The 19,019-nt window shown below is 43.7% G+C and overlaps 1 protein-coding gene across 1 annotated transcript in view; it reads left to right on the top strand.

Annotated features, from left to right (window-relative positions):
- Positions 1 to 16,800, top strand: part of HYPK (huntingtin interacting protein K) — a 31,122-nt gene extending 14,322 nt beyond the window's left edge. The window contains exons 3-4 of the mRNA XM_073618518.1: positions 10,471 to 10,522; positions 16,360 to 16,800. Coding sequence (XP_073474619.1) covers positions 10,471 to 10,522; positions 16,360 to 16,455 — 148 coding nt within the window. The 3' untranslated portion in view covers positions 16,456 to 16,800. The remainder of the gene's footprint in view (positions 1 to 10,470; positions 10,523 to 16,359) is intronic.
- Positions 16,801 to 19,019: the final 2,219 nt, after the last annotated feature.

Below are 19,019 nucleotides of genomic sequence, written 5' to 3'. Positions count from 1 at the left end.
TTGATCACACCTGAAGTACTGACGGCCTATCTCATTTCTTGAGACCCTAACATGCCAGAAAAGTACAAATACCCCCCAAATGACCCCTTTTTGGAAAGAAGACATTCCAAGGTATTTAGAAAGATGCATGGTGAGTTTTTTGAAGTTGTCATTTTTTCCCACAATTCTTCGCAAAATCAAGGTTTTTTTTTTTACTTTTTTTTTTTTTTTTTCCACAAAATTGTCATATTAGCAGGGTATTTCTCACAGACTGCATATGCATACCACAAATTACACCCCAAAACACATTCTGCTATTACTCCCGAGTATGGTGATACCAAATGTGTGAGACTTTTACACAGCGTGGCCACATACAGAGGCCCAACATGCAGGGGAGCACCTTCAGGCGTTCTGGAGCACCCAGGCCAATTCTGACATTTCTCTCCTACATGCAAAAATCATCATTTATTAGCTAGAAAATTACTTAGAACCCCAAAACATTATATATGTTTTTTTAGCAAAGACCCTAGAGAATACAATGGCGGTCGTTGCAACTTTTTATCTCGCACGGTATTTGCGCAGCAATTTTTTTAACGCGTTTTTTTTGGAAAAAAAACAGTTTTGTGCTTTACAAAAACCAAAACAGTAAAGTTAGCCCAATGTTTTTGCATAATGTGAAAGATGAAGTTACGCCGAGTAAATAGATACCCAACATGTCACCCTTCAAAATTGCACGCGCTTGTGGAATGGCGCCAAACTTTGCTACTCAAAAATCCCCATAGGCGACGCTTTAAAATTTTTTACTGGTTACATGTTTTGAGTTACAGAGGAGGTCTAGGGCCAAAATTATTGCTCTCGCTCTACCAATCGCAGCGATACCTCACATGTGTGGTTTGAACACCGTTTTCATATGTGGGCGGGACTTACGTATGCGTTCGCTTCTGCATGCAAGCACACAGGGACAGGGGCGCTTTAAAAATTTTTTTTTTTTTTTTTATTGTTCATTTTACTTTATTTTAGTTTGATGCTTTTTTCCCAAAAAAAAAAAATTTTGACCACTTTTATTCCTATTACAAGGAATATAAACATCCTTGTAATAGGAATATGGCATGACAGGTCCTCTTTACAGTGAGATATGGGGTCAATAAGACCCCACATCTCACCTCTAGGCTAGGAAGCCTGAAATTAAAAAAAAAAAAAAAAAGATCCTGGCTTCGATCGTAGCGGTGAGTCGGTAGAAGCACCGCCTGGCGGCGGGAAGGGGGGACGTCCCCTCTCGCCTCCCGTAAGAACGATCAAGCAGTGGAACAGCTGCTATGATCGTTCTCATGGTGTAGGGAATCGCCGGCTGAAAAAGCTGATATCTGAATGATGCCTGTAGCTGCAACCATCATTCAGATATCTCCGCACAAAGTCAAGGACGTTGTATGACGGCCGGCGGGCGGGAAGTGGTTAAAACGCTTTTTTTTTTTTTTTTTTTTTTAACACAAAGTTGTCCATTTATACAATATTTCTACCACATAACATGTACATTCCAAAAATGACACCCCAAAATAGATTCTCCTGCTCCTCCTGAGTACGGCGATACCACATGTGTGAGACTTCCACAGCCTGGCCACATACAGAGGCCGAGTACAGCTGAGCATGGCGGGGTATGGCGGGGGCATGGCGGAGTATGGCGGGGGCATGGCAGAGTATGGCGGGGGCATGGCAGAGTATGGCGGGGGCATGGCAGAGTATGGCGGGGGCATGGCAGAGTATGGCGGGGGCATGGCAGAGTATGGCGGGGGCATGGCAGAGTATGGCGGAGGCATGGCAGAGTATGGCGGGGGCATGGCAGAGTATGGCGGGGGCATGGCAGAGTATGGCGGGGGCATGGCAGAGTATGGCGGGGGCATGGCAGAGTATTGCACAGCATTAGTAGTGAGGGATGGCTGAGCATGGATGGATGGATGTCTCTGTGCAGCGCTGTGGGCACTACACATACAGCCCACAGCGCTGCAGACATCCATCCATCCATCCCCCTCCCCGCTCACTGTGTACCGATCGGTACACAGGAGGGGAGGAGAGGAACCGGCGTCATCAGATGACGCCGGTCTGTTTACATGTGATCGCGCCGTCATTTGACGGCTCGATCACATGGTAAACGACCGCGATCAGCGGCCATTTACCGGGATCCGTGATGCGCCGGGTCCCCTGGACCCGGCGGTCACGGGTGTGTTCGGGTGCGCGCCCCAGGGGGCGCGCGAGAGGGGGATTCTGGGAGGACGTCATAGTACGTCCTCCCAGAGTTATCCAACCGCCCTGCAGCCGTCATTCGGCTATGGGCCGGTTGGTAAGTGGTTTAGACAAAAAAAAAAAAAATCTGACTTTACAACCCTTTAATGACATCCCAGTCTTAGTAGGGGTCAATATTGAGTTGGCCCACTCTTTGCAGCTATAACAGCTTCAACTCTTCTGTCCACAAGGTTTAGGAGTGTGTCTATGGGAATGTTTGACCATTCTTCTAGAAGCACATTTGTGAGGTCAGGCACTGATGTTGGATGAGAAGGTCTGGCTTGCAGTCTCCATACTAATTCATCCCAAAGGTGTTCTAGCGGGTTGAGGTCAGGACTCTGTGCAGGCCAGTCAGGTTCCTCCACCCCAAACTCTCTCATCCATGTATTTATGGACCTTGCTTTGTGCACTGGTGTGCAGTCGTGTTGGAACAGGAAAGGGCCATCCCCAAACTGTTCCCACAAAGTTGGGAGCATAAAATTGTCCAAAATGTCTTGATATGCTGATGCCTCAAGAGTTCCTTTCACTGAAATGGAGGGGCCAAGCCCAACCCCTGAAAAACAACCCCACACCATAATCCCCCCCCCCCCCGCCACCCAATGATTTGGATCAATGCACAAACTTGAACTTGACTGGCCTGCACAAAGTCCTGACCTCACAAATGCGCTTCTGGAAGAATGGTCAAACATTCCCATAGACTCCTAAACCTTGTGGACAGCCTTTCCAGAAGAGTTGAAGCTGTTATAGCTGCAAAGGGTGGGCCAAGACAATATTGAACCCTACAGACTAATATTGGGATTCCATTAAATTTCATGTTGGTGTAAAGGCAGACGTCACAATACTTTTGGTAATATAGTATTTGTAAAGAATAATCATACCTGGAATTATTCTTTTAATTCAGCATGTAACTGTACCTTTCCCCAACTGTTAGTGCCATGTGTTCCTTGAGGGTAAAAATATAAACCCAAGATCAAATGGCATCAAAGAAGGTAAAAATGCCATTTTCTGTTTTATCGCCATTTAACCACTTCAGCCCCGGAAGGATTTACCCCCTTCCTGACCAGAGCACTTTTTACAAATTGGCACTGCGTCGCTTTAACTGCTAATTGCGCGGTCATGCAATGCTGTAACCAAACGAAATTTGCGTCCTTTTCTTCCCACAAATAGAGCTTTCTTTTGATGGTATTTGATCACCTCTGCCATTTTTATTTTTTGCGCTATACACGGAAAAAGACCGAAAATTTTGAAAAAAAATGATATTTTCTACTTTTTGTTCTAAAAAAAATCCAATAAACTCAATTTTAGTCATACATTTAGGCCAAAATGTATTTGGCCACATGTCTTTGGTAAAAAAAATGTCAATAAGTGTATATTTATTGGTTTGCGCAAAAGTTATAGCGCCTACAATCTAGGGTACATTTTCTGGAATTTACACAGCTTTTAGTTTATGACTGCCTATGTCGTTTCTTGAGGTGCTAAAATGGCAGGGCAGTACAAAACCCCCACAAATGACCCCATTTTGGAAAGTAGACACCCCAAGGAAATTGCTGATAGGCATGTTGAGCCCATTGAATATTCATTTTTTTTGTCCCAAGTGATTGAATAATGACAAAAAAAAAAAAAAAAAATTACAAAAAGTTGTCACTAAATGATATATTGCTCACACAGGCCATGGGCATATGTGGAATTGCACCCCAAAATACATTTAGCTGCTTCTCCTGAGTATGGGGATACCACATGTGTGGGACTTTTTGGGAGCCTAGCCGCATACGGGGCCCCGAAAACCAATCACCGCCTTCAGGATTTCTAAGGGCGTACATTTTTGATTTTACTCCTCACTACCTATCACAGTTTTGAAGGCCATAAAATGCCCAGATGGCACAAACCCCCCCCCAAATGACCCCATTTTGGAAAGTAGACACCCCAAGCTATTTGCTGAGAGGCATGTTGAGTCCATGGAATATTTTATATTTTGACACAAGTTGCGGGAAAGTGACAATTTATTTATTTATTTTTTTTTGCACAAAGTTGTCACTAAATGATATATTGCTCACACAGGTCATGGGCATATGTGGAATTGCACCCCAAAATACATTCTGCTGCTTCTCCTGAGTATGGGGATACCACATGTGTGGGACTTTTTAGGAGCCTAGCCGCGTACGGGACCCCGAAAACCAATCACCGCCTTCAGGATTTCTAAGGGTGTACATTTTTTATTTCACTCTTCACTGCCTATCACAGTTTCGGAGGTCATGGAATGCCCAGGTGGCACAAACCCCCCCCAAATGACCCCATTTTGGAAAGTAGACACCCCAAGCTATTTGCTGAGAGGCATGGTGAGTATTTTGCAGCTCTCATTTGTTTTTGAAAATGAAGAAAGACAAAAAAAAAATTTTTTTTTTCTTTTTTTAATTTTCAAAACTTTGTGACAAAAAGTGAGGTCTGCAAAATACTCACTATACCGCTCAGCAAATAGCTTTGGGTGTCTACTTTCCAAAATGGGGTCATTTGGGGGGGGTTTGTGCCACCTGGGCATTCCATGGCCTCCGAGACTGTGATAGGCAGTGAAGAGTGAAATCAAAAATTTACGCCCTTAGAAAGCCTGAAGGCGGTGCTTGGTTTTCGGGGTCCCATACGCGGCTAGGCTCCCAAAAAGTCTCACACATGTGGTATCCCCGTACTCAGGAGAAGCAGCAGAATGTATTTTGGGGTGTAATTTCACATATTCCCATGGCATGTTTGAGCAATATATAATTTAGTGACAACTTTGTGCAAAAAAAAAAAAAAAAAAAAAAAAAATTTGTCTCTTTCCCGCAACTTGTGTCACAATATAAAATATTCCATGGACTCGACATGCCTCTCAGCAAATAGCTTGGGGTGTCTACTTTCCAAAATGGGGTCATTTGGGGGGGGTTTGAACTGTCCTGGCATTTTATGCACAACATTTAGAAGCTTATGTCACACATCACCCACTCTTCTAACCACTTGAAGACAATGCCCTTTCTGACACTTTTTGATTACATGAAAAAATTATTTTTTTTTGCAAGAAAATTACTTTGAACCCCCACACATTATATATTTTTTTAAAGCAAATGCCCTACAGATTAAAATGGTGGGTGTTTAATTTTTTTTTTTCACACAGTATTTGCGCAGCGATTTTTCAAACGCATTTTTTGGGGAAAAAACACACTTTTTTACATTTTAATGCACTAAAACACACTATATTGCCCAAATGTTTGATGAAATAAAAAAGATGATCTTAGGCCGAGTACATGGATACCAAACATGACATGCTTTACAATTGCGCACAAACGTGCAGTGGCAACAAAATAAATACATTTTTAAAAGCCTTTAAAAGCCTTTACAGGTTACCACTTTAGATTTACAGAGGAGGTCTACTGCTAAAATTACTGCCCTCGATCTAACCGTCGCGGTGATACCTCACATGCATGGTGCAATTGCTGTTTACATTTGACGCCAGACCGACGCTTGCGTTCGCCTTAGCGCGAGAGCAGGGGGGACAGGGGTGCTTTTTTTTTTTTTTTTTTTTTTTTTTTTTTCTTTATTATTTTTTTGCTTTTTTATCTTATTTTAAAACTGTTCCTTTCATTTTTTTTTTTTTTAATCATTTTTACTGTTATCTCAGGGAATGTAAATATCCCCTATGATAGCAATAGGTAGTGACAGGTACTCTTTTTTGAAAAAATTGGGGTCTATTAGACCCTAGATTTCTCCTCTGCCCTCAAAGCATCTGACCACACCAAGATCGGTGTGATAAAATGCTTCCCCAATTTCCCAATGGCGCTATTTACATCCGGCGAAATCTAAGTCATAAAATGCTCGTAGCTTCCGGTTTCTTAGGCCATAGAGATGTTTGGAGCCACTCTGGTCTCTGATCAGCTCTATGGTCAGCTGGCTGAATCACCGGCTGCATTCTCAGGTTCCCTGTTGAGACAGGAGAGCCAGAGAAAAACACGGAAGACGATGGGGGGGGGGGGGGGGCATTCTCTCCCACTGCTTGTAAAAGCAGTCTAGAGGCTAATTAGCCGCTAGGATTGCTTTTACATGAAAGCCGACCGCTGGCTGAAAAGAATGATACCAAGATGATACCTAAACCTGCAAGCATCATTTTGGTATAACCACTCAAAGTCGTGAATGCTGTACCTGAAGACAAAAATATGGCTAACAATAAAGCACAGTAAATGGTAAAGTATAAAAAATTGCATACCTGAAAAGCAAACATGATAAAACACAATAACAATAAAACATTGCAGAATAGAATACAGTAAAAAAGAGCAGAACAATAGAGAGAGAGAGAATAGAGAGAGAACAATAAAACTACAACTATTACTTTTTATTTTATATTTTTGTTTGTGTTTTTTTTTTTTTTTTTTACACTTTTTTTGTAACTGTAACTTTTATAACTGTAACCGGTTCCAGGTTCGGGTCTCTCAAAATGCGATGGCATCTTGGAAGACCCTGTGAAAGTGTGTCCTAGTCTGTGCAATGCTGTACCCTACGCTAATACTCAGCTAGTGAATGGTAGCATTCAAAACATTCACCAATGCAAAGACCAGGATTGTCAGGACAGGAGGGACAATAATAGCGGGTGTCACGCCTATATCCGCGCTTACTGCAGACACGACATCTTTTTTGGGGGGGTTCGTTGGGTAGGGGTACTCGGGAGGACATAAAGAAAATGCCTCTCATGCAGCCGACTGCATTTGGTTGGGGATGTGAATGGGGGAAGTACGGGCGCTGCAGAAGCGGTGGGTTCCCAATTAGGATTGGCGAATGCAGCAGGAAGGGCATTATGGGCACGACGGGCCTGTGTTTGTCTTCTTTGTGGCAGCGGGACACTACTTGTGCTTGCCACCTCACCAGCTTGAACTGCACTTATGGGACTCGCCACGTCACCAAGTGTTACTGCAGTGCTGGTTTGACTATGACCGGGGTGTACTAGGCCGCTGGCGCTTGCCAGTTCACCAAAACGCTACCAAAAAAACTGTTAATGATCGCAGGGATCAGGCCTGACTCTGCGAATGCTGCAGTTATGCGTTTAGTGTTTTGTAAGTGACAGTGATCGATCGATACTGCACTTGGGTGGGCTGGGCTGGGCCGGGCGGAGGGGCAAAACGCAGGTGCTAGCAGGTATCTGGGCTGATCCCACTAACACTGCGTTTTTGGGAACCCTAAACTGCTGGGGATGCCAGTATAGATCTGATCGGATCAGATATTGATCAGTTCAGATACTATACCACTAAGGGAGGTGTACGGTGCGTGCGTGGGTGTTAGCGCTACTGGCACTAACCTGACGCTGCCTGGGGCTGGTGCTTGCCAGTTCACCAAAACGCTACCAAAAAAACTGTTAGCGATCGCAGGGATCAGGCCTGACTCTGCGAACGCTGCAGTTATGCGTTTAGTGTTTTGTAAGTGACAGTGATCGATCGATACTGCACTTGGGTGGGCTGGGCTGGGCCGGGCGGAGGGGCAAAACGCAGGTGCTAGCAGGTATCTGGGCTGATCCCGCTAACACTGCGTTTTTGGGAATCCTAAACTGTTGGGGACGCTAGTATAGATCTGATCGGATCAGATATTGATGCGTTCAGATACTATACCACTAAGGGAGGTGTACGGTGCGTGCGTGGGTGTTAGCGCTACTGGCACTAACCTGACGCTGCCTGGGGCTGGTGCTTGCCATTTCACCAAAACGCTACCAAAAAAACTGTTAGCGATCGCAGGGATCAGGCCTGACTCTGCGAACGCTGCAGTTATGCGTTTAGTGTTTTGTAAGTGACCGTGATCGATCGATACTGCACTTGGGTGGGCTGGGCCGAGCCGGGCGGAGGGGCAAAACGCAGGTGCTAGCAGGTATCTGGGCTGATCCCGCTAACACTGTGTTTTTGGGAACCCTAAACTGCTGGGGACGCTAGTATAGATCTGATCAGATCAGATATTGATGCGATCAGATACTATACCACTAAGGGAGGCGTATGCTGCGTGCGTGGGTGTTAGCGTTACTGGCGCTAATCTGACGCTGCCTGGGGCGACGCATATCACCGCCGGGCGATCAGGGGGCTAAACCTTTATTTGGTAATAAACGGCGGGTGCCCTGACACTATAAAAAATAAACAAACTAACCAGCGTCACCCGTAACGGTTATACAGTGATCAGTGGTGAAAGGGTTAACTAGGGGGCAATCAAGGGGTTAAAACATTTATTAGGTAGTATATGGGGGTCCCTGTCGCTATAAAACGCTGACGGCGAACCTAAATATTTACCTCACTAACTAGCGTCACCAGCGACACTAATACAGCGATCAGAAAAATGATCGCTTGGCGACACTGGTGACAGGGGGTGATCAAGGGGTTAAAACTTTATTAGGGGGGGTTAGGGGGGTACCCTAGACCTAAAGGGGGGTAATACTAACTGTCCTAACACTGTAAATGTCACAAACTGACACCAATACAGTAATCAGAAAAAAAAAAAAAAAAAAAAAACCTGCTGGTGTCAGTTTGTGACAGGGGGGGGGGGTGATTGGGGGGGGATCGGGGGGCGATCGGGGGGGGGATCGGGGTGTTTTGTGTGCCTGGCATGTTCTACTGTGTGTGTGTGTGTTGTGCACTCACATTGCAGTCTTCTCTCCTCGGCCCGGAACGGAAAATACCGAGCCGAGGAGAGATGACATCATTTCCTCTGCCTCTGTGTACAATACAGAGGCAGGGAAATGATCCCATTGGCTGAGAGCGATCGCGAGGGGGGGGCCACGAATGGATGGCCTCCCCCTCACCTCCGATCGCCGGGGGAGATTTGCCGACCGCCGCTGGCACCGGGGGGGGGTCCGATCAGACCCCCCACCCGCGGGCAGGCAAGGACGTACATGTAAGTCCTTTTGCCTGCCCGTGCCATTCTGCCGACGTATATAGTCGTGCGGCGGTCGGCAAGTGGTTAAAGGACATCTTATAGTTTTAAATAGAGTGGAGTGGTGTTAGCAGTTGGGGTGATTGACTCCTCTGTTTGTATTGGTGCCCATTGTCCCCAAAGGAAGCAAATGCTAGATTTTAGAGTTGTTTCTAGAACAAGAGGTGAAGGGAAATCTTCCAATAGGGATACCAGTTCCAGGGACACCGAAGGGCAATTCCCCCCCACTTGTGCATATTTCCTGTTGCCTCTCTGGGACGTGAAGAGAAATTTTTCCCATTGCTACACAGCAAAAAAAATAAACTGGCAGCTGTTTTAACACTTCCTTTCTGCAAAAAAAAGGTTTTGGCTCTACATACACTTTAACGTGATTGTAAAGTCGATATTGCATGAGAGACTCAGCTGTTCGGGTCTCTCTCACCTGATTGGCTGAGACGCAGCAGTGGCACCTTTGGCTCCCGCTGCTGTCAAAGTCTGTTAGACAATGAGGGGGCGGGGCCGAACTGTGGCTCTGTGTCTGAATGGACACACGGAGCTGTGGCTCGGGTGTCCCATAGCAAGCTGCTTGCTGTGGGGGGCACTCAACAGGAGAGAGGGGCCAGGAGCAGCGAAGAGGGACCCGAGAAGAGGAGGATTGGGGCCACTTTGTGCAAATTCACTACACAGAGCAGGTAAGTATAGACATGTTTATTTAAAAAAAAAAAAAAAAGACTTTACAATCACTTTAAGGGGTCTTTTTATAAAGCAGTCGCCTTGCGAAATGTCTCAGCATTCACACATCCATCAGAAACAATCTCTGTAATGTATCTAATATGTGTATTTCCTGTTATCAGTTCCATCTAGTGGCTATACTGCATTATTTGCACTAGATGGAGCTGATGATCATAGGAAATGCACCTATTCGACACATTACAGGCATTATTCTATTTATAAATGGACCCTAATGGCTTCCTAACTCTGCATTCATTTCTCTGCCTTTCCAGTAGTTTAGAATGTGAATAGGAAAAGGATTTGCTTACAGTCATCGGCCCTTCACCCCTTCTCACCCAACCACCATGGCCCTTAACTGGCTGACTGTATGTTGCCACTTTGCTTCACAGTTTCTAAATGCTGTAAGTTGACGATTCTGAAATGTTTTGTGAATGGAATGATTTACATAATACTGAAGTATTAGAAATATTAGCATGCTACAGCTATAACATTTAAATAGGTACAAATTGACGTAACCTACCCTCATCTTTTTAGATCTATAAACTATTAAAAAGTGAATATTCATTTTTTATTTTTTTTTAGAGAAAAGGAACTTGCCAAGGTCACAATCAAGAGGGAAGACGTGGAGCTTATTGTGAGTGAATTCATTTTGATCTGTAAAACATCATTCAACTGACCTTGCATAAAATCGGGGCTTGACAAATCTCACAAGGGAGATTCTTCTAAGGCCCCTTTCACACAGGCGCCTCTGTTTTGCGGAAGCTGCTTGCTCAGCGGGGGATCGCTCCTCTGAGTAGGCAGATGACAGGTCAGTCCCGCTCACTGTGCAAAGTGGAGACTGACACAGTCCTGCTCTCCTCTATTGGGAAATCGGGTGAAAATGGACAGCCAGACCGTTTTCATCTGATCTGCCAGGCAGATGGAAAATAGGGCCACCATCCGTCTGAATTTTGCGGGCATGATTGGATAGCGGCGGATGTCAGTGGATATGTCACCGCTGATGTCTGCCGCTCCATAGTGCAAGGTCCGATCAGGTCCGCCTGCCAGTTTTTCAGCCCGTGTGAAAGGGGCCCAGGTCTCTGATTTTCATAGGTTTTTTTTCTTTCTTTCTTTCTTTTGAGCTTTATATACTTTTAATGTAAGGCCTCCTTCACACAGCCATTTACCGCATGCACTGGATTGTAGTTGCAAGAATCAGCACTCTTGCGGCTGGAATTACAGGTGCATTCGAATAGCGGCGGCTGCTATGATGTCTGAGCCTGGACACAGCTGACTGCGTCCAGGCTCAGACTTCTGTCCCTAACCGCAGATTAACCCCATAGTATACGGCTTCATGTGAAGAGTGGTGGTCGCTGTCAGCCTGTCATTAGAATCGGCTGATTCTTGCTTCTGGAATCCGGTGTATGCAGCTACACGGCCATGTGAGGCACACATCATGTCTATTGCTGATTGTCTTTTTTTGTGTACACTCACACCATATCATGATTGTGAAATTCAAAATCTATAACTGAGCTAAATTTGAATCTTAAAAAAAAAAACAAAACACAATATTGGAAGAATGAGAGCCCCACAGTGATTTGCTTAGTCCCGTATGAGTTATTTTCTATCTGATGTAGGGATATAAAGCCAATGTAGAAAAGATGAGCCAGAAACCCAATAGCTTCCTCTTTACAGGACTTTATCAGCACAACAGCAATGAACGATCCAGCATAATGCTAACGTGTTTCAGCCGAAGCCTTCCTCATAGGGAAAAAAGCGAGCAGAAGGAGAGAACACAAAACTGAAATAATAACCCTATGGACACCAAAAGGAATTTAATCATTTCAAAAACAGGTTCACATCCATTCTATTCTTCATTCCTTCTGGAATTTTGGTGTTATGGGTAAAAATACACCAAACTTCTCTTTGGAGCAGGGTGTGTTGTGTATCACCCCCTCTTGGAGGTCTATTGACCTGTTCTAAACCAAAGAAAGAAAAGTAATCAAGATTCCCTGCATTACTGTTCTAAAGTGCTTGGATACATTAGATATGTTCTTGGCGTTTGGGTTCAGTGTATCGTTATAATGTTCTGATATCCTAACTCTTAATGGACGGATAGTACACCCTATATATTGCATCAAACAAGCCTTACATTCAATGATATACAGTGCTGTGAAAAAGTATTTGCCCCTTCCTGATTTTTTGTATTTTTGCATATTTCTCACACTTAAATGATTCAGATCATCAAACAAATTTTAATATTACACAACGATAACCCGGGTAAATCCAAGATATAGTTTTTAAATTATTTCAGTTATTAAAGGCCCGTACACACGCTTTTGATTTTCGGACGTCAATTGTGTTACGACGACTTGCCGTCCGCAAATCTTATCGTTAGTACGGTGCTTTTGACAGCCGATTTCACTTTTTCGTCAGACAAAAGCTGGATGTGCAGACTATAAAATTTTTACCTCTTCACTTTCGACATGAGACTAGCATGCCACAAAAATCAGATGTTCTGTCGTCCGAAAATCAAAGCGTGTGTACGAGGCTTTAGGGGAAAAAAGCTATTCAAACCTGCCTCGCCCCATGTGAAAAAGTAATAGCCCCCTCCCATGCTGAATCATGAATGAACTGTGATTAACTGCAATTTTTTGGAAAGCTGAGTTAAATTTCACTTGCCACACCCAGGCCTGATTACTGCCAGATCTGTTGAATCAAAAAATCACTTAAATAGAAGCTGTCTGACAAAGTGAAGCACGCTAAAGGATCTCGAAAAGCAACACATTATCCCGTGACCTAAAAAAATTCAAGAACAGATGAGAAACAAAGTCATTGACATGTATCAGTCTGGAAAGGATTACAAAGCCATTTCTAAGGCTTTGAAACTCCAGTGAACCACGGGGAGAGTCATTATCCACAAATGGAGATAACTTGAAACAGTGGTGAACCTTCCCAGGAGTGGCTGGCCAACCAGACTCCAAGAGCACAACGACGACTCATCCAGGAGGTTATAAAAGAACCCAGAACAACTTCTAAAGAACTGCAGGCCTTGCTTGCCTCAGGTAAGATCGATGTTCATGATTCAACAAAAGGAAAGAGACTGGGCAAAAATGGCATCCATGGGAGAGTTCCTAGGCCAAAGCCACTGCTGACCAAAAAGAACACAAAGCCTCATCTCACATTTACCAAAAAAACATGTTGATTATCCCCAAGACTTTTAGGCAAATATTCTGTGGACTGAGGAGACAAAAATTTTAACTTTTTGGAAGATGTGCGTTCCATTAAATCTGGCATAAAACTAATACAGCATTTTCATAACAAGAATATACCAACAGTCAGACGTGGTGGTGGTAACATGATGGTCTGGGGCTGCTTTGCAGCTTCAGGACCTGGACGACTTACCATAAATGATGGAACCATGAATTCTGAGCTCTACCAGAAAATCCTAAAGGAGAATATCCGGCCATCAGTTCGTGACCTCAAGCTCAAGTGCACTTGGGTTATGCAGCAGGACAACAATGATCTGAAACACAACAGCAAGTCCACCTGCAAATGGTTCAAACAAAGCAAAATTTCAGTTTTGGAGTGGCCTAGTCAAAGCCTGGACTTGAATCCAATTGAGATGCTGTATCATGACCTTACACAGGTCGTTCATGCTGGAAAACCCTCCAATGTGGCTGAATTAAAACAATTCTGCAAAGAAGAGTGGGCCAAAATTGCTCCACAGCAATGTGAGAGACTCATTGCCAGTTATCGCAAATGCTTGATTGCAGTTGTTGCCGCCAAGGGTGGCACAACCAGTTATTAGGTTTAGGGGGCAACTATTTTTTTACATAAAGCCAGGCAGGTTTGGACTGCTTTTTTGCTTAAATAAATGAAACTATCATTTAAAAACTGCATTTTGTATTTACTTGGGTTATCTTTGTGTAATAATATTTGTTTGATCTGAGTCATTTAAGTGTAAAAAATATGCTAAAAAAATCAGAAAGGGGGCAAATACTTTTTCACGCAACTGTAAATCACATGCTTAGAATTACAGTTTAAGGGAATATACCTTTCCTGTGGAAAAAGCCACTGCTTTGCTTTTTGTGTCTACAACACTGTTTGCATGTGTTGGAGCCACATGGATACGATCCTGTGACAATCAACCAAGTGTTGGAAGATTGTGAGGTATGGGGACAAAAGAGGCTGGGGGAGAGGATAGATCCCAAAGTAGGAGGCCTCCTACTCGAAGTTGCATCCCTGTTGAAAATCGTACAGAATTTTATTGGCATATAAAATGGGAAGGCATTGTTTAACAATTTTTATGATGTCCTGATATTGCATTGAATAGGTCTTAACAAAATGAGCCGCTCTGTTATATTGGGTGTGCTTAGCTGTTTTGCCTCCTGCTCTAATGCCAATAAGATCTTCACGATCTCTCCTCTCTGCCTACCTCCTACCTCCCAAGAAATCATTATAGCCTTGTCTCAATCTGTCTGTGACAGTGTCACATTCATGATCAAAGTCTGGCAGTGAGGAGCAGTTTCTCCTTGTTCTCACAAATTCTCCAATAGTGGGGGCTTTAATTGTATATCCCTGATGACAGCTTGAAGCAAACAAAAGGGAATTGCCAGCACATTCCTTCCTGAAAGTTTTGGTGTTGACTAGTCCATTTTTGAGTGGCCCTCTTATGACTCATCCCCACCCTTCCTGGCAAACTCTCTCACGAGAGCTGTGCGTGATATCATAAGCCTAAGCTTTTTACCAGACAAGAAACAGGCAGTGGGCTGTAAAAGGTATTTACTGACAGAAAAAAAAAATTATTTTACTATCCAAAGTTAAAACAGCAAGGGCAGAAGATTTAATAGATGGAAAGTTGAAGAATTTTTTTTTCTTAGTTGGACAGAATAGAGCGGGATTAGAATATCTGTCAGGTTTTTATTGCTGTATGTGTCTGTATGGGGGATTCACCCTCTCTGAGTGAAAATCCCAAATTTTGAGTTGTCACCAGAACAGGAATAATCTTCCTCACCAGGACCCTAGTTCTGGTGACAATGCTAAGTACCAGGAATTACCCCCCCCCCCCCCTAATAAAAAAATTGCAGGATTTAAACCTTCCCTTACTCTATCCAAAATAAAAACATTTTGAATTTAGTTTTACTTTAACGGTAATTTCCAAGAAAATAACATTTTCTCCTATTTGAGTTTTTAGCAATGTAAAGAACATGACCTTCAGTCACACTGCTGCTTACATTACTTGACCGACGGGAGTCCATTCAGTACAATTCATGGTTCCTGTGGAGTTGACACCACAAAACCAGATTTAACAATTCTGAAAGTGAAACTTGTAATTCTTATGTTCGCTCTCAAGAAAACCCTGGAGCGGGGGGTTGTTTATGAAGTAGATTTACACCCAGTCACCTGAAATCACTCTTGAAATGGGGAAAAGAAGAGTCCTGCTGGTGATCACTTGCCTCGACATTTTGGTTTTAAAAAGCAAAATCTTCTATATTTATAAGAGAAGTGCAGGTTTTGAAAAAAACATTTATGCTTTATCTAGGTGGATGCAACATCGATCTGATGCTGCATCTATCTCCCTGCCACCACTACAATTGAGCAACCAAAGACCGCTGATCACTCAGTTCTCGGTCTACAGAGAACCGTGACTGACAGTCTCCTCTGACTGGAGCGCCGGGCTGTAGAAAGGGTGGGAACGGTTGGCTCAGGTTCTCAGTAGTGTGCTGAGAGGCTAAGCTAGCTGCCAGTCAGGCATCTGGGTGGATCCTGACATTAAAGTTGGGATCCCTCCAGAGTCCAGCTGGGTGGCGTCAGCTGACAGCGGACTTTTTAGCCCACTGTCAGCTGAATACAGGTCACAGGAGTGCAGAGCAAACTGCATTTGTGTGACTTGCAGGTGAATAGTTTAACGGCTTGTTCACATGTGCAGTAAGCTCTGAAGAGTGATATGTGTTGACCTCCTGTTTTAACCCTGTAAGAGCCAAACTACTGCGCAGCAGTCATATGCATTTCGCGTGGTTGTAGGCTGATTACAGTGTGGCCCCATAGACTTGTGTTGGTCATGTTCGACAGTGGTAATGCCTGCCAAATGCAACATGCTGTTTAATTGAGAGTTCAGGGGGGTGGTAAAACCATCTGGTTTTATACTATACCTCCAGCCACTCCCCCCATGAGATGCAAAGGCATCAGAAGGGGGGTGTACATATGCCGCGATGCAAAGCAAAAAAAAATCCCTTCTGCCACGTTTGGTGGGCAGTATCGCTCGCTGTACATAGTCCACTCAACTGAATGGGAGCACCCAGCAACCTCGTGTATAAACGGGTGGTGAGGAGGCGATATAACACCTCACTGCTTGTGCAATGCACTCTGAAGATCATTCCAGTGCAGATCATTCTTTAGAGGATAATTCTGTTAATAAGGCCTAACTGTGTTTAGCTACAACTTGCATTATATTGCAGTGATGATTTAAGCTTTAACTTCTTCTTTCAGATGAATGAAATGGAAATTCCTCGATCAGCAGCTGAACGAAGTCTGAGGGAACACATGGGAAATGTAGTAGAAGCTCTCATCGCTCTAACCAACTGAGCTAAATCACATTTACTAAAGCTTCATCTCTCCTTATGGACACCTGTCATTAAAAGTGGGAGCAAGCCTGGATGGTGGACAATTCATTATACCAGAAAGGGACAACCTGGATCTCCCTGATAATTGTGAAACTACAAGTCCAAGCAAGCTGACATAGGTGTGTTGGGACTTCTAATTCCACAGTTGACAGGGATTCTTTAGATTATGCCATGTTGGTTAAGAACATGTTTAACAAATGGACCAACTAATAGGTACATGCTGGTCCTATACAAGTGTTTATTATCAATCTGAGAGCCCAGATGGCGATGTGTAATAAGTTATTTTGAATAAAGGACAACTTTATTACGTGTGCTGTATGAGCCTTGTGTTTTTTTTTTTTTTTTTCTTCACCAATATATTTTTATCATGTACGCCATTTATGGCATTAGCTCTTCTTAATGTGGTTGTACAGGCAGAAGCTTTTTTATCTTAATACACCGCTCAAAAAAGTAAAGGAACACTTTGAAAACACATCAGATCTCAATGAGGAAAAATATCATGCTGGATATCTACAGTGCATCCGGAAAGTATTCACAGCACTTCACTTTTTCCACATTTTGTTATGTTACAGCCTTATTCCAAAATGGATTCAATTCATTATTTTCCTCAAAATTCTACAAACAATACCCCATAATGACAATGTGAAAAGTTTGTTTGAAATCTTTACAAATTTATTAAAAATACAAAAAAAATTAAAAAATAACATTTACAGAAGTATTCACAGCCTTTGCTCAATACTTTGTTGAAGCACCTTTTGGCACCAATTACAGCCTCAATTCTTTTTGAGTATGATGCTACAAGCTTGACACACCTGTTTTTGTGCAGTTTCTCCCATTCTTCTTTGCAGGACCTCTCAAGCTCCATCAGTTTGGATGAGGAGTGTCGGTGCACAGCCATTTTCAGATCTCTCCAGAGATGTTTAATTGGGGTCAAGTCTGGGCTCTGGTTGGGCCACTTGAGGACATTCACAGAGTTGTCCTGTAGCCACTCCTTTGTTATCTTGGCTGTATGCTTAGGGTCGTTGTCCTGGGGGGAAGATGAACCTTCATCCCAGTCAGGTCTAGAGCACTCTGGAGCAGGTTTTCATCAAGGATGTCTGTACATTGCTGCATTCATCTTTCCCTCAATCCTGACTAAACTCCCAGTTCCTGCCGCCGAAAACCATCCCCACAGCATGCTGCTGCCACCACCACCATGCTTCACTGTAGGGATGGTATTAGCCAGGTGAACCGCTGTGCCTGCTTTCCTTACTCCTTGACACTTGCCATACAGGCCAAAGAGTTCAATCTTTGTTTTATCAGACCAGAGGATTTTGTTACGCATGGTCAAAGAGTCCTTTAGGTGCCTTTTGGCAAACTCCAGGTGGGCTAAGGAGTGGCTTCCAGCTGACCACTTTACCATACAGGCCTGACTGGTGGAGTGCTGCAGAGATGGTGGTTCTTCTGGACGGATCTCCTCTTTCCACAGAGAAATGCTGCAGCTCTGTCAGGGACCTTTTGGGTTCTTGGTCACCTCCCTGACTAAGGCCCTTCTCCCCTGATCGCTCAGTTTGGTTGGGCAGCCTGCTCTAGGAAGAGTTCTGTTGGTTGCAAACTCCTTCTATATATGGACGATGGAGACCACTGTGCTCATTGGGACCTTCAATGCTTCAGAAATTTTTCTCTACCCTCCCCCAGATCTGTGCCTCGATACAATCCTGTCTAGGAGGTCTAAAGACAATTCCTTGGACGTCATGGTTTGGTTTGTGCTCTAACATGCACTGTTAACTGTGGGACCTTATATAGACAGGTGTGTGCCTTTCCAAATCATGTCCAATCAACTGAATTTAGCACAGGTGGACTCCAAATGAAGTTGTAGAAACATCTCAAGGATGTTCAGTGCAAACAGAATGCACCTGAGCTCAATTTTGAGTGTCATGGCAAAGGCTGGGAATACTTATGTACATGTGATTTATTTTTTCGGCTTCCGCCGCTGTTCCTGGGCCTCCCATCCCACCCGGAGACCCGATGCGTGATCCGGCACTTCCGTTGGCTAGAGAGAGACTGAATCAAAACCGGAAACGGCTTGGTTCCGGTCTCCTATGTGTAAACACGGAAACGTCACTTCTGGTTTACTTGGCATAACATCTTTCACAATATACAAAAAAAATTGGGCTAACTTTTTAATGTAAAGTGTATTTTTTTTCCCCCAAAAATTGCTTTTGAAAGCCCGCTGCGCAAATACAGTGTGACATAAAATATTACAGCGCTCACCATTTTATTCTCTAGGGTTTATGCTAAAAAAATATGTTTGGGGGTTCTAAGTAATTTTCTAGCAAAAAATACGGATTTTAACTTGAATAACTAACTTATCTCAAGCAACAAATGCCAGAAATGGGCTTAGTTGTGAAAGGGTTAACCCATTTTGCAATAAGGCTGTAACAAAACAAAATGTGGAAAAGGTAAGGTGCTGTGAATACTTTCCGGATACACTGTATACTGATATAGACTGGGTAATAAAAATTATCAACCTACAAAGGGCTGAAT

Source organism: Aquarana catesbeiana, linkage group LG03 (genome assembly GCF_042186555.1).
Source record: "Aquarana catesbeiana isolate 2022-GZ linkage group LG03, ASM4218655v1, whole genome shotgun sequence".
NCBI lineage: Eukaryota > Metazoa > Chordata > Amphibia > Anura > Ranidae > Aquarana > Aquarana catesbeiana.
This window is presented reverse-complemented; position numbering and strand designations above follow the sequence as displayed.